This window comes from Ictidomys tridecemlineatus, chromosome X (genome assembly GCF_052094955.1).
Source record: "Ictidomys tridecemlineatus isolate mIctTri1 chromosome X, mIctTri1.hap1, whole genome shotgun sequence".
Taxonomy (NCBI): domain Eukaryota; kingdom Metazoa; phylum Chordata; class Mammalia; order Rodentia; family Sciuridae; genus Ictidomys; species Ictidomys tridecemlineatus.
This window is the reverse complement of record NC_135493.1, coordinates 85,520,563-85,539,287: the sequence shown is the minus strand read 5'-3', so window position 1 is coordinate 85,539,287 and position 18,725 is coordinate 85,520,563. Positions and strand designations below refer to the sequence as shown.

The 18,725-nt window shown below is 44.2% G+C and overlaps 1 protein-coding gene and 1 non-coding gene across 5 annotated transcripts; one reads left to right on the top strand and one right to left on the bottom strand.

Moving 5' to 3' along the window:
* Positions 1–1,026: 1,026 nt before the first annotated feature.
* Positions 1,027–13,711, bottom strand: Tbc1d25 (TBC1 domain family member 25). 4 transcript variants are annotated; one of them, XM_078034828.1, is made up of 7 exons: positions 13,607–13,711; positions 13,251–13,388; positions 11,484–11,593; positions 10,372–10,526; positions 3,186–3,313; positions 2,860–3,048; positions 1,027–2,584 (listed from the first exon to the last, which is right to left on the bottom strand). In XM_078034828.1, the coding sequence occupies exons 1-7, from the start codon at positions 13,694–13,696 to the stop codon at positions 1,226–1,228; spliced, it is 2,169 nt and encodes a 722-aa protein (XP_077890954.1). In that variant the 5' UTR covers positions 13,697–13,711; the 3' UTR covers positions 1,027–1,225. The 4 variants fall into 4 exon arrangements, with proteins under 4 accessions (XP_077890954.1, XP_005338701.1, XP_077890953.1 ...); XM_005338644.5 differs by lacking the exon at positions 13,607–13,711 and having other exon boundaries at positions 13,251–13,489; XM_078034827.1 differs by lacking the exons at positions 11,484–11,593; positions 13,251–13,388; positions 13,607–13,711 and adding an exon at positions 9,876–9,945 and having other exon boundaries at positions 10,372–10,416.
* LOC120891252 (U6 spliceosomal RNA) lies at positions 3,502–3,608 on the top strand. Its single transcript, XR_005735623.1, has one exon. It is a non-coding gene; the product is annotated as a U6 spliceosomal RNA (small nuclear RNA).
* Positions 13,712–18,725: the final 5,014 nt, after the last annotated feature.

The following is an 18,725-nucleotide window of genomic DNA, read 5'->3' as shown; positions in this document are numbered from 1 at the left end:
GGTCATGATCTCTTGCCCACTTGTTCAGATCACATGTTGTGAGGAGCCCCAGGAGAGGATCAAGTGGTGAGAAACTGAAGCCTCCTGCCAACAGGGCCATGTGGAAGTGGATCCACTAGCCAAGTCAGGTCTCCAGCTTAATGCAGTCCTGGCTGACAAACTGAAATCTCAGGAGTGGCCCTGAATCAAAACTACTCAGATAAGCTGTTCCTCAGATTCCTGACCCTCAGAAACTGTGAGATAAATAAATCCTTGTTGTTTTAAGCTGATGCCCCTCATTCTCTGGCATCATTGTCCAGTGGAACAACTTCTGTCCAGAACCTAGCACAACTAAGCCATGATGTATGGACCCCAGTTATCTCACCCACTGTCTTCCATGTCCTCTGTAGAGGATAGCACCCAGCCTGAGAGAACCCTACCTTCTGATTAGTGGGCAAAAGGACCTGCTTTTGATGATTATCCTCTAAATAAACAGGTGAATTCTTTTAGGGCCCGATTTTAATGGTGCTTGATTTGTTTGTCCATATTAGTGGAATGGAGAAGAAAAAATAAATGGTTTCTATTGCCAAAAAAGTTAAGACAGGTACCCATGAGCTGGAGACACAATATAGGGCCTTAGGCATGGCAAGGTCACAGTCCCTCAAGCTGGCTCCAAAGGACGTAGTAAGATAGTAACTGTAAAAAGATCCCTGACCAAGAGTTGCCAGCATCAGTGCTTAAGAATGACAGAGGAGGGTGTAGATCTAGAAAGGCTGGCCCAATGTTTCTAAGTAGGCCATGACTTCTTCTTTTCCCTTTAAGATATTGTTACCTAGTGCAGTAGCCAGCCTTTCTGAAAACTGGGCATTAGACATCCTACTCTTTGTACTGAATCTTGCAAAAGTTTCTCAGCAGCCCTCTCCCCACCACTAGAGAAGCAGGAGCCACCCTTCACTATTTTGGCCCCATCAGGTAAAGAGCCACTAGAGACTCCATTTAGAATAAAATCCAAGAAGGGGGCAGAGAAACACACAGACTACAGTAACCTTCATGTGTTCAAAGTATTGTTTAAAAACAACACAACAAAAACAGGAAAAAGTGCCAAAGCAGAGCCCTCCACACTCAAACCTGGGGAGAGATGGTTCCTGACTCCAACAGGTCTAGGGCTGGCAGGCAGGGAGGTGGGATCTCACATGTGGGCCCTGATGGCAAAGGTGGGGCTGATGGGGGGTTGGAGGGAGTTCAGTCAAGATGGGGCTGTGGCCTCGGCCCCCTCCTCTGAGTCCCACACCTCTGACTGCAAGTAATCAGCAAACAGAGCCTTGGCTCTGCGCAGGACACGCCCCAGGTGGTGTTTTCGCACTAGGCGGTCAAAGTGCATGGCCAGCTCATTGTAATCCAGCCCATTGCGCATGATGTGGTCACGGTGCTCCAGCAGGATGGCCAGGCAAAGAAAGAGCATGAATGGGTTCCCCCGGCCAAACTCCTGGGGTGGGGGGAGGCCCATTGGGGGTGGTGGCAAGGATTTCCGAGTATCTCGTGGGGATCCTACCTCCTGCATCAAGGGGGAGCCTATACCCATGTCACCAGCAGGAGAGGCCTCCTGGGTAGATGGTGGAGATGAGGAAGATGGGGAGTCAGGGCGGGAAAAGGAGGAAAGCAGTGGATCTGGGGAGTTCAGCAAGGGCTCAGAGAGGGACTTGGAGCTAATGAGGGAAGCTGGGTGGGGTAGTTGGACCAAAGGGTCCCTTCTGGGGCCCATATTATCCCTGAGTTGCTGGAGGCCATCCAGGCTGGCTTGTCTCAGGAGACGCCCCCCACTACCAGGACCCTGGCTGGACGTGGTCAAGTGTTTAACAGCATCTTCGAAGGCACTACCTCCTCCACCTGCAGGCCTTAGCATGTGCCTCTGTCGCATGGGTCGCCCCCGGTGGCCACCAAAGCCAACGTCTGCTACTTGGCTGGGAGGTCCAACAAGCTCTACTTCATGTTCAGGAGGATCAGGAGGCAGTGAACTCCAAGTGACCTCGAGCATGCGGAGGGCATCATCAAAGGCAAACTCACGCTTGAGCTCAAGCAGTAGCCATCGGTAACAGAAGAAGAGGTCATCAGCACCTGCTTCTTGAAGGTACTGGTAGAAGTCAGGGTCAGCGTGTCGAAGAAGCAGCTTGAGGTGGGCAAACTTAGTGGCCATGGCGCGACCATCAGGATGGAAATTGGCAGCCAGGCGCTTCATGATGCCACAAAAGCAGACAAAGGCATGGCCCTCATGGTCCATAACAGCAAGAATGGGCGAAGCCAAGTCACTCATGCCCTGGCAGTAGGACACCTGTGGGTGTGTAACAGCATAGGTGGTGAGCAGATCATGTAGTGCCCGCAGATGTGGGCCATCCTCAGGCCCTGCATAGTAGGGGTGGGCCCGGTCAGTGCGCAGCACATCCTTGAGGACAGTGCTGCGGATGAACTCCAGGTCCTCAGGGCTTACTCGCTGGGCCCACTCACTCTTGAGCTGCTCATACTCGCGACTCTTGCGTTTCATGTAGTCCATTCGTTCACGGCCTGTAAGCCCATCTGGGTACACATTCAGCAGGTACCGCCACACCACCTGGCCATGTATGAAAGAACAGGAGGCTAAGGTTCTAGAGGTGAGCATTGCAACACTGTGTATCAGTCACCACCCACCCAGCCCCTGGGGCCTCTCTACTTCTTATGCCAAGTCTGCCTTCCCACTACTGACTTCTAGTTCCACCTGAAAGACAGCTTCCTACCCTGGAGTATCTCCACCTCACCTACAAGAGTGTGCCCCACTAATGTATCTCATGAGCTACCTCTGAGCACAGCAGTGATGGATGCAACAAGTGAGTGAGGAGACAGATTTACCTTTCGCAGAGAGGGTTCTACACCCCCATGATAGATTCGCAGGCGCAACTCCTCAGGTCGGGAGAGCTGGCCTTCATGATTCAGATATGTATGAAATTCAGCATCACTCAGGGGTGGCTTGAAGGGCTTCACATCTTCACCATATGACCAGCTCAGCACCTGCTGGACTTTAGACAAGGTTCGACCCACCTGGGAAGGAAGGAGGGAAGGAAGCCACCAGTCAGTTGGGCAGGCTAGGAGCAGATGACAACCAGCATGCTTTGGATCAGATCTAGATAGGCTCTGCCCTCCCACCACAAATGGGCCCCCAGGGCCCCTGAGACCACCTGAGATAGGATGGACTGTGTAAAGGGCAGGGCGGCTGTCGTCAGTGATGACCGTTTCTCAGCCAGCAGCACATCAGAGCCAATGACATCCTTGGGGCTGATTATGTCCCAGTCTTCCAGCAGTGGGCCTGAGTACACAGAGTGAAGTGCTATGAGAGTGAGGATGAGCACTGAGGACCTAGTTTTTCTCCTTCCAAAGCCAGGCTACCTAAAGAACAATGACTCCCACTCGCTCTTCCCATATTATCCAAATCATGTAAAAACATCAAACCATGAAGAAATCTTTTGTAATAAATGTCTCAAAAATGGTTGGGAAGTGCTCGCTTCAGCAGCACATATACTAAAATTGGAATGATACAGAGAAGATTAGCATGGCCCCTGCGCAAGGATGACACGCAAATTCGTGAAGCGTTCCATATTTTTACAATGAGAAAAAAAATGGCTGGGAAGACTCTAATATTTTATTTTTATTTATTTATTTATTTTGGGGGTACTGGAGATTAAACTCAGGGGCACTCCACCACTGAGCCACATCCCCAACCCTATTTTATATTTTATTGTGAGATAGGATTTTCACTGAGTTGCTTAGCACCTCACCATTGCTGAGGCTGGCTTTGAACTCATGATCCTCCTGCCTCAGCCTCCTGAGCCACTGGGATTACAGGTGTGTGCTACTGCACCCAGCTAATATTTTATTTTTATTTTGGTACTGGGAATTGAACTCAGGGGTGCTTTACCCCTGAGCCACATCCCCATTCCTTTTTCTTTTTTTATATTTATTTTTTTAGTTGTAGTTGGATATAATACCTTTGTTTTATTTATTTATTTTTATGTGGTGCTGAAGATTGAACCCAGGGCCCTGCGTTTGCTAGGTGAACACTGTACTGCTAAGCCACAATCCCAGCCCTCCTTTTTCATTTTGAGAGAGACTCTCACTAAATTGCTTATGGCCTTGCTAAATTGCTAAGGCTGGTTTGGAATTTGTGATCCTCCTGCCACAGCCTCCTGAGTTGCTGGGATTACAGGCATGTACCACCACACCCAGCCCTCTAATATTTTAATAACATAAAATTTATTGAATGCTTACCATGTGCCAGGTACTGGGACAATGACTAACATAACAAATAATAATACTAATGAGCTGAGCATCGTGATGAATACCTATAGTCTCAGCTACTGGGAGGCTAAGGCAGGACAATCACTTGAGACTAGGAGTTTGGGACCAGCCTGGACAACAGAGCAAGACCCTGTCTCTTAGCTGGCTGTGGTATCACACACCTGTAATTCCAGCGATATAGATAGATAGGACCAACTGGGCTGGCAACTTTTAAGAAGAAAAAGAAGCTAGGTGCAGTGGCACACATAGCGCAGTGGCTCAGTAGGAAAGCACACCTGGTTCAATCCCTCATACCAAAAAAAAAAAAAAAAGGTTGCTTACAATGAAATGAATGTCAGACTGGAAACAAACAGACTGCTGTGACTCAACTTTGGAGGCAGGACAGTAGCTCAGGCACCCAGAATACTTGAGATCCAACAGGCCTACACATAGTTAAGACAGTAAAGACCTATTTAGCCAATTTTTGCAGTGCTGGGGATCTAACCCAGGGTCTTAAGCATGCTGGAGAAGCACTATACCACCGAGCTATACCCCTAACTCAAGAAAGAAATTTTTTGGGGGGGGTACTGGAGACTGAACCCAGGGGCACTCTGTCACTGAGCTACAGCCACAGACCATTTTAATTTGAGACAGGGTCTCACTAAGTTGTTTACAGTCTCACTAAATTGCTGAGGCTAGCCTCAAACTTATGATCCTCCTGCCTCAGCCTCCCTATTTGCTGGGATTACAGGCATGTACCACCATGCCCTGGTAAGAAAGACATTTTGACCATTAGAGTACATCTAACCCATGCACTATATTGGAGGAGAACAAAGAAGTTCTGGAAGCAAATGACCACTAAAGGGCTCAAGATAGGGAAAAGCAGGCTGGGGTTGTGGCTCAGTGGCAGAGCACTTACCTCGCACATGTGAGGCACTGGGTTTGATCCTTAGCACCACATATAAATACATAAACAAAATAAAGATATTGTATCCATGTATTACTAAAAAAAAAAAAAGAAGAAGAAGGGAAAGTAAAAAGGAAAGAGTAAAGGGTTGGGGGGTGTAGAGTGTGTGCTTAGCATGTGTGAGGCCTGGGTTTGATCCTCAGCACCAACAAATTTTTTAAAAGAGAAGGGTAAGTGGTGATGGGGCACAAGTATTTAATATACACAGTCATTAGGTTGGGGGAGTGGCTTGGTGGTAGCACACTTGCCTAGCATGTGTGAGGCCCTGGGTTCAAACCTCGGTACCACCACCAGGAAAAAAAATACATTTCAAATACAAGAATACTAAAAATAAGATAATAATATATGTAAGCCAGGTTCAGTGGTGCACACCTGTAATCCCAGTGGCTTTGGAGGCTGAGATAGGAGGATTGAGAGTTCAAAGCCAGCCTCAGCAACCTACTGAGGCCCTAAGCAACGTGGAAGTTCTTGTATCAAAATAAAAAATAAAAAGGACTGGGGATGTGGCTCATGTAGTTAAGCACCCCTGGGTTCAATCCCAAAACAAAAACCTTCATAAAGCTACAATGATTAAAAATACATGAAACAATTTAGGAGTTAATGAAGAGATCAGTGTGGGCTGGGGCTGTAGCTCAGTGGTAGAGCACTTGCCTAGTATGCATGAGGCACTGGGTTCGATTCTCAGCACCACATAAAAATTAAAAAAATAAAATAAATGCATTCTGTCCATCTACAACCACAAAAAATAAATAAATAAAAAGATCAGTGTAAGAAAATCAGTAATTCAGAAACAGATCTGTGCATATGCAGGAATTTTGTAAGACAGACAGCTTCTAAAAACAGTAGGGAAAGAAACGACTCATCAATGGAAAAATGAGTCTCTTTAAAAAGATAACTTTCTAAAATGTATTTTTGACAGAGATGGATATCTTTATTTCTCTTTACTTTATTGGCACTTATATAGTTGGAGTATTCCTCATATGTTAATTAGCCAGGCAGATTTAATTTCTTTACCAAAATAGTGCTACTTGTCTACTTTACAGGTAAGGAAACCAAGGCCTGGAGAATGAATTAATTGACTGACCTAAGTCACTGATGCAATGGCAGAAATTCCTGTCTCTAGCTATCTATCTTCCTCAGTTTGTCTTCCTGTGCATCTCTGTCATTACCTTTCTGTCTGACATTTATTCTCTTTTCCCCTCAGCTGCCAATCTTAAATTCAAAATGTTGTAGAGCCAAATGAGTAAGAACAAGGACGAGGGGCTGGGGTTTTGGCTCAATGGTAGAGCACCTGCCTAGCATGTATGACGACCTGGGTTTGATTCTCAACAGCACATATAAATAAATGAATAAAATAAAGGTCCATCAACAACTGAAAAACAAAATTTTAAAAAAAGAACAAGGTGTGGTGGTGCATGTCTATAATCCCAGCAACTTGAGAAGCTGAGGCAGGAGGATTTCAAGTTTGAGGGCAGCCTTAGCAACTTAGTGAGGCCCTGTCTCAAAATAAAAAATAAAAAGAGCTGGGGATGTGACTCAGTCATTAAGCACCCCTGGGTTCAATCCCTGTAAAGGGCTAAGGAAAATATTAAAGATCTCTGTCCATGTGCCTGCTGTGACCTTTGTACATACATCCTTGTTAGAACATCTAAAGAATACAGATTTCTTGGTTCAGCTCACTCATGGGAACTCAGAGACATTCAGTTATCTCAAGGCAAACACTCCCTCCATTTGGGGATCTGACCAGTCTTTGGGAGGATGAAGTATTCTTGAGGGAAACACTAGGTCATGCAGGTTATTAGAATGGAGCTTTGTTTGTTCTAACTTGTATTTAAAGAGCCCCACTGGGAGTAAGATTTTGGAGTCTCACCTATGCAGAGGAGGCACTGCCTGGAACTTCCCAATCAGGACCCTGAAAAGCTGCCCCGGGACTCCCCAGGTTTATGACTTCAGGTGTTGGTGTTTCCCTGATCTGGTGATGTTTTTTCTTCTATTTTTCTCTCACCTATCACTTTTGATTTTGCTCTTGCTTTCATATTATTACTAAAATAAATGCTATTGTGTTTAAAGACAGTGTCTTTATTGTCTATCAGATCTGACCTGCCAACATATGTAATGCTTTTACCATGACACCCTGGTAACAAAAAACAACAACAACAACAACAACAACAACAAACAAACAAACAAACAAACAAAAAAAACAAAACAAGGTGACTCAAGCCAGTTATTCACTACCTAGGTTCAAATCCTATCCTTCAATTAACTGTGTGTGACTGGAACAAGACCTGTCACCACTCTAAACTTCAATTTTTCTTCTATCACATGGGGAATTTATTGAAAAAAATAAGTGCATAGAATGGCCCAAGTGTTGAATCCATGTTGGCTATGGATATATTACTATAATGTCAATAAAATGCCTCACTTATCCTAAATAGTCATGTGAGACCCCTCAGGCTGGGAACAGTATTTTCTACTATATAACTTCCTATTTAAAAAAAACTTGAAACATACATTAAACAATAAAGAATACAGTGAACTACTCATACATCTCTCACCTTGATCCTGTTATATTTGTACTGGGGATTGAACCCAGGGCACTCTACCATTGAGCTACATCCCCAGCCCTTATTATTTTTTATTTTGAGCCAGGGTCTCGCTAAGTTGCTGAGGCTGGCCTCAAACTTGCAATCTTCCTACCTCAGTCTCCAGAACTCCTGGGATTCCAACCTGATAACATTTTTTTTTGCCACATTTGCTTTATCTCACTCCCTCTACATAGAAACATGTTTGCCAAATCACTTGCAGACATCATGACACTTATCTGTTCTTACCTGTTTTTTCAATGAACAACGACATTTTTCTTAAATGGCCTTGCTACTATTACCATACTGCTATGATTTGAATACATTTCCCAAAATTAATATGTTGAAACTTAATTGCCAATGTAATGGCACGGGTTGAACATCAACAATTTGAAATCCACAACCCAAACTTGACATTTGGACATGATCTCATGCTCAAAGTGTATAGGATTTGGTAGCATTTCAGATTTCAGATTTTGGGATAGAGAATGCTCAATTTGTACAGTTTCTGAAAACATTCCAATATCTGAAAAATACCAAAATCTGAAACATTTCTGGCCCTTAGAATTTTAGATAAGGGATACTAAACCTCAATTAAGGAGTGAGGCCATTAAGAGATAATTAAGTCATGAGGGCAGAGCCTTATAGATGGGATCAGACCATATTAAAGGGCTTGAAGGAGTGGGTTCGTTTTCTTCTGCTCTTCTACTAGGTGAGAACACAACATTCCTTCCCTTTACTTTGCTCTTCTATCCCTTCTGCCATGTGAGGACACAGTAAGAAGGCCCTCACTAGACATGAAATCTGTCAGAACCTTGATTTTGTACTTCCTTGCCTCCAGAACTGTGAGAAATAAGTTTCTGTTCTTCATAAAGTCCTTAGGCTGTAGTATTCTATTATAGCAGCACAAACAGACTGAGGTAAGTCTGAGGAAGTTTAACACTGATAGAATACTATTGACTAATATGTTTGGTCCATAATCAAATTGGGGGGGACTGGAGTTGTGGCTCAGTGGTAGAGCGCTCACCTAGCACATGCAAGGCCCTGGGTTTCATCCTCAGCACCACATAAAAATAAATAAATAAAGATATTGTGTCCAGGGGCTGGGATTGTGGCTCAGCGATAGAGTGCTTGTCTAGCATGGGTGGGACCCGGGTTTGATCCTCAGCACCACATAAAAATAAAGGCATTGTGTTGTGTTCATCTACACTTAAAAAATAAATTTTTTTAAAAAAAGATATTGTGTCCAACTAAAAATAAATTGGGGGGGGGGACCATGTCTTAATTTATCTGTGTGTTTGCAGGGACCAGCACAGGCTAAATTGGAGGAACCGATATGAGAAGAAAATAAGTAGCTGAGAGATTTAGGGAACAAATGAATTAGTGAGCAAGAGTGCAAACAAATATAGGTACAGGATGAGTGAATAAATAAACAAAATTATCATTAATATAATGGGCATTATTATGTTTAGATATTATAACTGAAATACATAATAATATAGCTATACTGTTATATAACATATATTACTAAGTTATATGTTCTAACAGTATAATAGAGCTAACTTTTCTTTTCTTTTTTGGATCGGGGTAGGGGGCACTTGACCACTGAGCTACATCCCCAGCCCTATTTTGTATTTTACATAGAGACAGGATCTCACTAAGTTACTTAGTGCCTCGCTAAATTGCTGAGGCTGCCTTTAAACTCAAGATCCTCCTGCCTCAGCCTCCCACACAGTTGGGATTATAAGTGTTCGCGGCTCATTGTTTTTCTTTTTGTACTAGGGATTGAAACAAGGGGTGCATAAACACTGAGCTACATTCCCAGCAATTTAAAAATTTTTTTCATTTTGAGACAGGGTCTTTCTAAGTCGCTTAGGGCCTCCCTAAATTGCTGTCTGGCCTCAAATTTGTAATCCTGGGCTGGGATTGTAGCTCAGGTGGTAGAGTACTTGCCTTGCATGTGAAAGGCACTGGGTTTGATCCACATAAAAATAAAATAAAGATATTGTGGGCTGGGGATGTGGCTCAAGCGGTAGCGCGCTCGCCTGGCATTCGTGAGGCCCGGGTTCGATCCTCAGCACCACATACAAACAGAGATGTTATGTCCGCCAATAACTAAAAAATAAATATTAAAATTCTCTCTCTCTCTCTCTCTCTCAAAAAAAAAGATATTGTGTCCATCTACAACTAAAAATTTTTTTTTAAAATTGTACTCCTCCTGCCTCAGCCTTCCAAGGTGCTGGGATTATAGGCATGAGCCCTACATCTGGCAAGTAGTAACACCTCTTTAACATTAACTGTGCAGCCATGTATTGTTCTAGGCATTTGATGTGAATTCCCTATTTAATCCTCACAATAGCCCTAAAATACTACCATCTTTGTTTTATAGGTGAAGAAATTAAGCCCCAGTGGCTAAGCCAGGATCTGAACCTAGGATACCTTGCTTCCCAGCCCACTGAGGGAGTGTACTGTAAGGGGTGGAGTCATCTTATAGGGAAAAGGTATGACCCAGAGCAGTGCCCAAAGGCACTGGGTACTCACTGTCCTCTGAGGGCCGAATGTCTACACGCAACTGCAGGTAAGGTTTAGAAGCAGTGGCGAAAGCTGTGCTGAGGTCCCAGTCAGACAAGAGAGAGAGGTAAACTTCCTGTCCTAGCCGGTCCCGGGCCAGGTAGCTGATGCCAAAGTTCTTCTTCCTGGACAGAGGATATGAGGGAGCTCTCCAGAGGTCCTCAATGCCCTGGAAGCCTCAGGGACAATTTCCAAAACAAGAGGGGTAATATGGAAGGTACTGAAAACAACTTCCTACTATCTGCTGGGTACTATACTAAGGACTGTGGGTAGTTTGAGGTCAGGTCATTTATATCCACTTTGTTACACAAACACAGAAACAGATACACACCTGCTTATATCTGGAGGGCACACTGAAAACTGGTAAAATGTTGATCCCCTCTGGGGACAGTGACAGTGTAGTTGAGGGACAGAAGTGGGAAGAAAGCAGCCTTCTTACTACATAAAAAAATAAAGCGATCTGTATGTTTGTTATTTTTCACAACAGAAAGTGTTTATGTGAAAAGTCAAGTAACAACTAATTTATTCTTCAGGTAGATTTGTGCAGCTAAGCAAAGAAGTATGTTATAGGATAATCACTGTAACCATAGAAACATCCTAAATACTCAACAATTCTTTATTGTTTACATTTGTTACCATGGGCATGTCTTCTTCCAAAACAACCACCCCACCAACACAAAATAACCACCACATCTGCCCCCAAGAGATACCAATGTTCAGCTATCAGATTGGCAAATTTTGAGTGTTTTCTAGCAATCACTGAGAGGTGGTGAGGGAAACAAGTATTTTATATGCTGCTGTTGAGATTCTAAATTGGTAAAAACCTTTCTGGAGAGCATTGTGACAATATCCACTGCAAGTTTAAAAAGCACATACCCTTTAATCCAGCAATACCACTACTAGGAATTTATCCTATGTGGGGACTAGACATCCCCATGTACTCCAAGCTATTCATATCTGGATGTTCACTAAGGGATTATTTAATAGAAAAGTAAACCAAAATCCCATTTTAAAAAAAAAGCCAGACAACTGCTGTCGAGGTGAGTGGCCCACTGGCCAGTCCCCAGTATCCCTCTACTCACCCATTCAAATCAAAGGCTCGGATGAGGATGTGCTGTAATACGTCCAGTGAGGTGATTTGGGGGTCTACAGCAAAAGAGCGGAACTCATGTGGCAGGAAGCTCTCACATTTCTGGAGAGAGAAAACATGGGGTAGGCCATGAGGGGCCACATTTCCATGCTGAAGGGTAAGAAGTGGTAGAAGGCAAGATTGGAGAGGTGTTCTGGGCCATGGTGGGGACTTTGGTTTTTGTTCTGAGTGATGGGGAGCCACAGGAGGTTTCTGAGCAGAGGAGGGATGTGGCCCAATTTACAGAATCCTTATGGCTACTCTGCAAATAGACTGTGGAGGGCAAGGGTAGAACAAGGGGTCCAGTGAAGAGGAGGTTACAGCAATAGTCCAGGCATCCAAACTTGCTATATTCCTTCAAATATGGTTGCCAGAATCATGATGACCAGTCTAACTACAACACTGCACCCAATCTAGCACATCTATCTATCACCTGCCCTGTGAATCTCTTCAGTGACAACCCTAGGGTCCCCAACAGGTGGGCCTGAGAGGCCCCAGCAAGCCACACCACAGTTACTTTTTTATTTTTTACCTCTACACTCTGGTAGTACCAAATTGTTGGCTGTTATCTTCAATACATCCTGGTTTCAGGCCTTTGTGTGTGCTGATCCCCCTGTCTGGAACATCCTTTCCGCCTTCTTCATCTGGGTCACTCACAGATCAGGCATCCTCTGTTTTTCTTAATTCCCAAACTGCTCTCTTACAGCACTATTACACAAAGCGATCTGTTGACTCTCTTCTCATCTCTGCCAATTCCACCACCCTATCTGGGCCACCATCACTGCCTGCTGGAACTACTACAACATCTTTCTTCCTCAGAGTACACACCAAAGGCTCTTTACCACCTGTGCCCCAGTTGCTTCTCTGTTTCACCTCCTTACCACTCTTCCTTCCCCCTCACTCTTGCTGTTCTAGCAATATGGGAACCTACAGGAGTATGCCAAGCTCATCTCCAACCCCAGCCTTTGCCCTGCTGTTCCCTTGGCCTAGAACTCTTGCCCATCCCGCCACCTGCCATGAAATTCACATAGCTGACCCTTCTTAATTTGGATCCCTGAGCCTTTAATATTTTCTCCAGAAAGTTTTCCTGTACAATCTGTACTACCTTGGCTAAACTCCCTAGTTCATAACCTTTTTCATTCGTTCCTCATGGCATTTAGCAATGTCTGAAGTATCTCATTTATTTAGCTGTTTATTTCCCCACAAGCACAGGGGCTCAAGGGTAGGGACTCGCACAAAAGTGCACTTTTTTTATTCTTTTGCCATGTTGAGGATCAAACCCAGGTCCTTGTACATGGTAGGCAAACACCATTGAGCTACATCTCCAGCCCCAGAAGTACTCCCTCACCATCTCTGTGTAGGGTCTGATTCGGAGCTCCTTTTTCAGTCATCATGGGCATCCCAGACATTAGTCAGGGCCCCACCCCTCCACTACTGCGACCCCTCCTCCTATCCTACAACCCCGCCCCTTCACCTACAAGCTCCACCCATCTATTTCATAATAGGCCTTTGCCCCTTCATTTTCAGTCCCACGCCCTAGGATGTGTCACTAGGACCCATTCCCTCAGGCCCTCCTCGTCACAAGGATCACTCTGCCTTCAAGCCTCGCCCCTCGAGTAACGCCCCAAATTTCAGATCCCGCCCTCCATCCTAAGAAAGCTACCGCCTTCCCTTCCCCTGGGATGCCAGGGCAGGTTGGCCGACCGGCCGCCAGCTTCACCTTGACTCGGACCCGTACCACCTCTCGCTCTTCCTCCTCAGCTGCCGCCGCCGTCTGGACTGCCCCGCCAGGCGGGGGCGCTCCGGATCCCACCAAATCCGAGGACCCGGAGGCCGTCGCCATGCCGCCGTCGCCTGCCTCAAGGCGACGGTTGACCGTTGCCCCCCACCCCTGCGCGCACCCTACAGTGCGGGCGCTCACGGCCCCACCTTGTGCCTCAACGCAGGCGCAGAAGGCACCGCGCGACCCTGCCCCCCACCGCCCCTCCCACCTGGCTCAGGAGGGAGGTCGCCTCTGCACATGCGCTTAGAGTGCTCTTACGCGGAGCTCCACCCCGGCAAAGCCGGGCATTTTGCTTCTTCTCTGACAGTGTGTAGGCGCCTCCTGAGGCCCCGCCTCTTTTGGTTCCGTGGCAGGTTGTTTTGGAGGTCTACTTCCGGATTCATATTCGGGTGTGTTAAACTGAGGTCCCTTTTGGGCGATGGAAATGGGCGGGGAAAGGAAGCTGCTGCGTGAGCACGTCAAGTTTGGACACCCTGCCACAAATTGTCCAGCACTTCTGTTGACAGATGATGTCATCTGTTTCAAATAGTGTGGCCCTCACTTCAAGTGAATCTCCTAGACGGGAAAAGAAAATCCTTAATCCAGAGTCTTTTTTAAAATAATGTACACTTTGTGAAAATTCATGGAACGGTACATTTATGATTTTTGCAATTTATATGCTTATACAAATTCAAAAAAAAATTATTATTTTATTATTATTTTGGTACTGGGGATTGAATCCAGGGGTGCTTTACCACTGAGCTACATCCTGAGCCCTTTTTAAAATTTTTTTTGTAGTTGTAGATGAACAGCATGCCTTTATTTTATTTGTTTCATTTGTATGTGGTGCAAAGGATCGAACCCAGTGCCTCACACATGCTAGGCAAGTGCTCTGCCACTCAGCTACAGCCTCAGCCGCCTCCCCCCACCCCAGCCCTTTTTATCATTTTATTTTGAGATGGTCTGAATGGCTTAGGGGCTGGGCAGGATGGTGCACTCCTATAATACCAGCTACTCAGGAGGTTGAGGTGAGGGATTGCGAATTCGAGATCAGTCTCTGCAATTTAGCGAGGCCCTGACCAACTTAGCTGGTTCAAAAAACATTTTTACACTCTCTGGAAGTCCTATCTTTTTATTTCTTATATTACAACAGGTTTTTATTTCTTAAACCTTTAAGACTGGTCCTAGGTTTTTCAAGTCTGCCTTTATTTAATTTAATCCTCACAATATGTTGAAGTAAATCCTGATATTAAACAGTGTGTCAGGTTAGAAGTATCACTCAGTACTACAGCATTTTCCTAGTATGCATGAGGCCCCAGGTTTGGTCCCCAGCATCGTAAATTACAAAGTGTCCAATAAATATCAGCTAAATGATTGAATATATTTTGGATATTTTTTGAGAAAACTTATGTGTGGCAAAATGCAAAAAGGTATTCTTCCTACTTTATTCTACAACATAGAATCCATGTGTTTTGGACAAAATATAAGTTTGCCCTAACAAATGTTAGTTCTAGCCAAGGAGTTTGTTTTTGTTTTTTGTTTTTTGTTTTTAAGAGAGGAGAGAGAGAGAGAAAATTTTGTAATATTTATTTTTTTAGTTTCTGGTGGACACAACATCTTTATTTCATTTTACATGGTGCTGAAGATGGAACCCCGCACCTTGCACATACCAGGCAAGTGTGTTACCGCTTGAGCCACATCCCCAGCCCCTAGCCAAGGACTTTTTAGATGGCTGGACTTTGCCTACTGCAATGTTGGTATGGATAAGCTAACTTTTATTTATTTATTTATTCATTTATTTATTTTTGTCTAACTTTTTTTTTTTAAAGAGAGAGTGAGAGAGGAGAGAGAGAGAGATATATTAATATTTATTTATTTTTAATATTTATTTTTCTTTTAGTTCTCGGCAGATACAACATCTTTGTTGGTATGTGGTGCTGAGAATCGAACCCGGGCCGCACACATGCCAGGCGAGCGCACTACCGCTTGAGCCACATCCCCAGCCCTTTGTCTAACTTTTTTGAGGGGGTACTGGGGATTGAACTTAGGAGTACTTAATCATTGAGCCACATCTCCAGCCCTCTTTTTATTTATTTTTTTAATTTTGATACAGGGTCTCACTAAGTTGCTTAGGGCCTCAATCAGTTGCTGAGGCTGGCTTTGAACTTGGGATCCTCCTGTCTCGGCCTCCTAAATTACAGGGATTATAGTTGTGAGCCACCATGTCTAGCTAACATTTTTAAATTTTTAAAATTTTGAAACAGGGTCTCACTAAATTACCCAGGGTGGCCTTGAATATGTCATCCTCCTGCTCCAGCCTTCTGAGTAGCTGGGATTATAGGTGTGTGCCACTGCCATTTTAGACAAGTCTGCGATTTTATTTTGATATATTTTTAAATGTACATTAAATAGGGGCTGGGATTATGGCTCAGTGGCAGAGCACTCGCCTAGCATGTGTGAGGCACCACATAAAAATAAACAAAATAAAAGCTCTTCTGTCCATTTCCAAATACAAAAAAAAAGTTTTTTTTAAATAAAATAAGTATACACATTAAATATATATCTTTGGAAGCTATAAATAATGGGGACTTTTACTTGAAAGCCAGAAGATGACTTATGGGTCTCTCTTGTCCCATATCATGTAGTCAAAAACACCTATGGTAGCTGAGCATAGTGGCCCATGCCTGTAATTCCAGCAACTAGGGAAGCCAACCTCAGCAATTTTGCCAGGCTATAAGCAACTTAGTGAAACCTTGTCTCAAAATGAAAAATAAAAAGGGTTGGGGATGTAGCTCAGTAGTAAAGTGCCTCTGGGTTTAATTCTCAGTATCAAAACCAACCAACCAAACAACAACAACGACAAAAAACCTACCTATGACATTGGAGTTTCTTTTCTTTTTTGGGGGGGGGGAGGTTACCAGGGATTGAACCCAGGGATGCTTAGCCACTGAGCCACATTTCTAGCCCTTTTTAAAATATTTTATTTAGAGGCAGGGTCTCACTAAATTTCCTAGAGCCTCACTAAATTGCTGGGGCTGGCTTTCAACTTGTGATCCTCCTGCCTCAGCCTGCTGAGTGGCTGAGATTACAGGTATCTGCTACCACCACACCCTGCTTCTTTTCTTCCCCCTTTTTTTTTGTGCTGGACATTGCACCCAGGGACTGGTACATGCTAGGCTAGCACTTACCACTGAGCTACATCTTCAGCCCCTGCTGGATTTTCTAATGGAAACAAGTTGGACAGCCTACCTCTCATTTCAGTTATGACAGGGTGGGATGAGGAAACCCTTAGCCTGGAGCTGGGAGTTTATCCTGAAGGCATGGAGCATAGGTGGAGCATCTATGGAGTGACAGAGGTATGGTCAGATGCTCCTGTCTTGGTATTGCAGAAAACTTTGGACAGGAAGATACTGGAAGCAAGGAGATCAAAAAGGAGACCCTTGTCATAGTCCTGGGGAGAACTTTCTGTTTCATTTGTGTATTCATTCTTCCATTCAAAAACTATAAAGTATATGCTAAACCATCTACATATATCAATTCATTTAAACTGTATAAAAACCCTATGAGGGGACTGGAGTTGTGGCTCAGAGGTAGAGCGCTCACCTAGCATGTGTGAGGCACTAGGTTCAATCCTCAGCACCACATAAAAATAAAATAAAGATAGCGTGTCCACCTATAACTAAAAAAATAAATATTTTGTAAAAAAAAAACCTATGAGGTAGGCATTATTATTAGTAGTAGTATTTTATATACAAGACATTGAAGGCCAGGGAGAAGCAAGCTCAAGGTTAACAGGTAGTAAGTGGCACAGAGAATAAGTAGTGCAATGGACAGAAAGATGGGCTATGCCTGGTATATTTGATGCAGAGCAAAATCAGCATGCCTTTATAGTGAGTAAACAACAGAGTGATAGTATATTAGATGAGAAAGTAAATGAGTTCAGATTATGCAGGGCTTTGGCATTAACAATTAGACATTTCTTCAAGTCTATACTGTAGGCCTGAAGAGAGCCAGAGTTTGAGCTGAAGTCTGGCTTTATACAGGTCACCTAAAACCAGTATTCAAGTATCTGCCATTTTATTATACATTCTTTACCATCTCTTTGAAATCCTTCAAGGAATCAATTACTTAATGATAGAGAGTATGGAATAAGGGGTGGGGTCTTCAGGGTGAATGAGGAGGAGTTTCACAGGGTAACTGTGGAGCATCTATGGAGTGAATAATAGGTTGCCTGTAGGGAGATTTGTAGGGGGAATGAAGGGACTCTGAGTATGTGAAAGGCAGTCTGAATAGTAAGCGACAGGTGTTTTGGGGGTGATTAAGGCATCTCTTGGTGACCAATGGGTTATATACCATGAATGGTGGAGAACTGCAAGTTGACAGATGGAATGATAGGTAAGGTGAGTGATAAGAGGTCTGTGGGATCAGTGATGGAACCTGGGGGTGGTCTATGATATGAGGCATGAGTTCTGTGAGATGAGTTAGAGGGCCAGGGATGGTGGCTCATATATGTAATCCCAGTGGCTCAGGAGGCTGAGGCAGGAGGATCACAACTTCCAAGCCAGCCTCAGCACTAATGAGGCCCTAAGCAACATAGTGAGACCCTGTTTTGAAAATAAACAGGGCGTGGGATGTGGCTCAGTGGTAAAGTTCCCCTGGTTTCAATCCTTGATACCCCTCCTAAAATGATGAGTTATGGGGAGTCTATAGGGTTAGTTATAAGGGATCTATAGGATGAGTGATTGGTGTATCTGTGATGTCAGTGATAGGGTTGGTAGGGTGAGTGATAGGGTTTTATGGGATAAGTTATATGGTTTTCAGCGTGAGTATAGGAGACTTTGGGGATGAGTGATAGGGGACTATGGTTGAGTGATGTGTCTAGGGTAAGTGATAGAGTGAGTGATAGTGTATGAATGATGGAGGTCTGTGGGGTCAGTTGTAGGGTATGTGGTATAGATGATAGGCAGAGTGTCTGTGGGATGATTTATCAGAGTCAAAAAGGCTGAATAGAGAGGGGGGGCATGTGGTGTGAGCATTGGCAACCCTGTGAGGTGTGGGATGTGGCACCCATGAGTTCTGGGGGGGGGTCAGTGATAATGAATTTGTGAATTTAATTGTGTATCCCTGAAAGAAAATTCTTATGTTGAAACCCCACCCTCTAAAGTGGAAGATATTTGAGATAGAATCTTTAAGAAGGTAATTAATGTTAAATGAGACCATAATGGCAGTGGTCTTTTTTCTTTTTCCATTTAAAATATATTGTTGCTCTGGTGCAATGGTACATGCCTATAATCCCAGCAACTTGGGAGGCTGAGGCAAGAGGATCATAAGTTAGAGGCCAGCCTCAGCAATTTAGGCCCTAAGCAACATGGTGATACCCTGTCTCAAAATAAAAAAATAAAAATGGCTGGGGATGTAACACAGTGACAAAAT

Excerpts from the sequence above, each read along its gene's own strand:
- Tbc1d25 (XM_078034828.1), bottom strand. The coding sequence starts at position 13,696 with ATGAATCCGGAAGTAGACCTCCAAAACAACCTGCCACGGAACCAAAAG. Across the intron at positions 13,389-13,606 it reads TACACACTGTCAGAGAAGAA|GCAGGCGACGGCGGCATGGC; the intron begins GCAAAATGCCCG and ends CGTCGCCTTGAG. Across the intron at positions 3,049-3,185 it reads CACAGTCCATCCTATCTCAG|GTGGGTCGAACCTTGTCTAA; the intron begins GTGGTCTCAGGG and ends CTTCCTTCCCAG.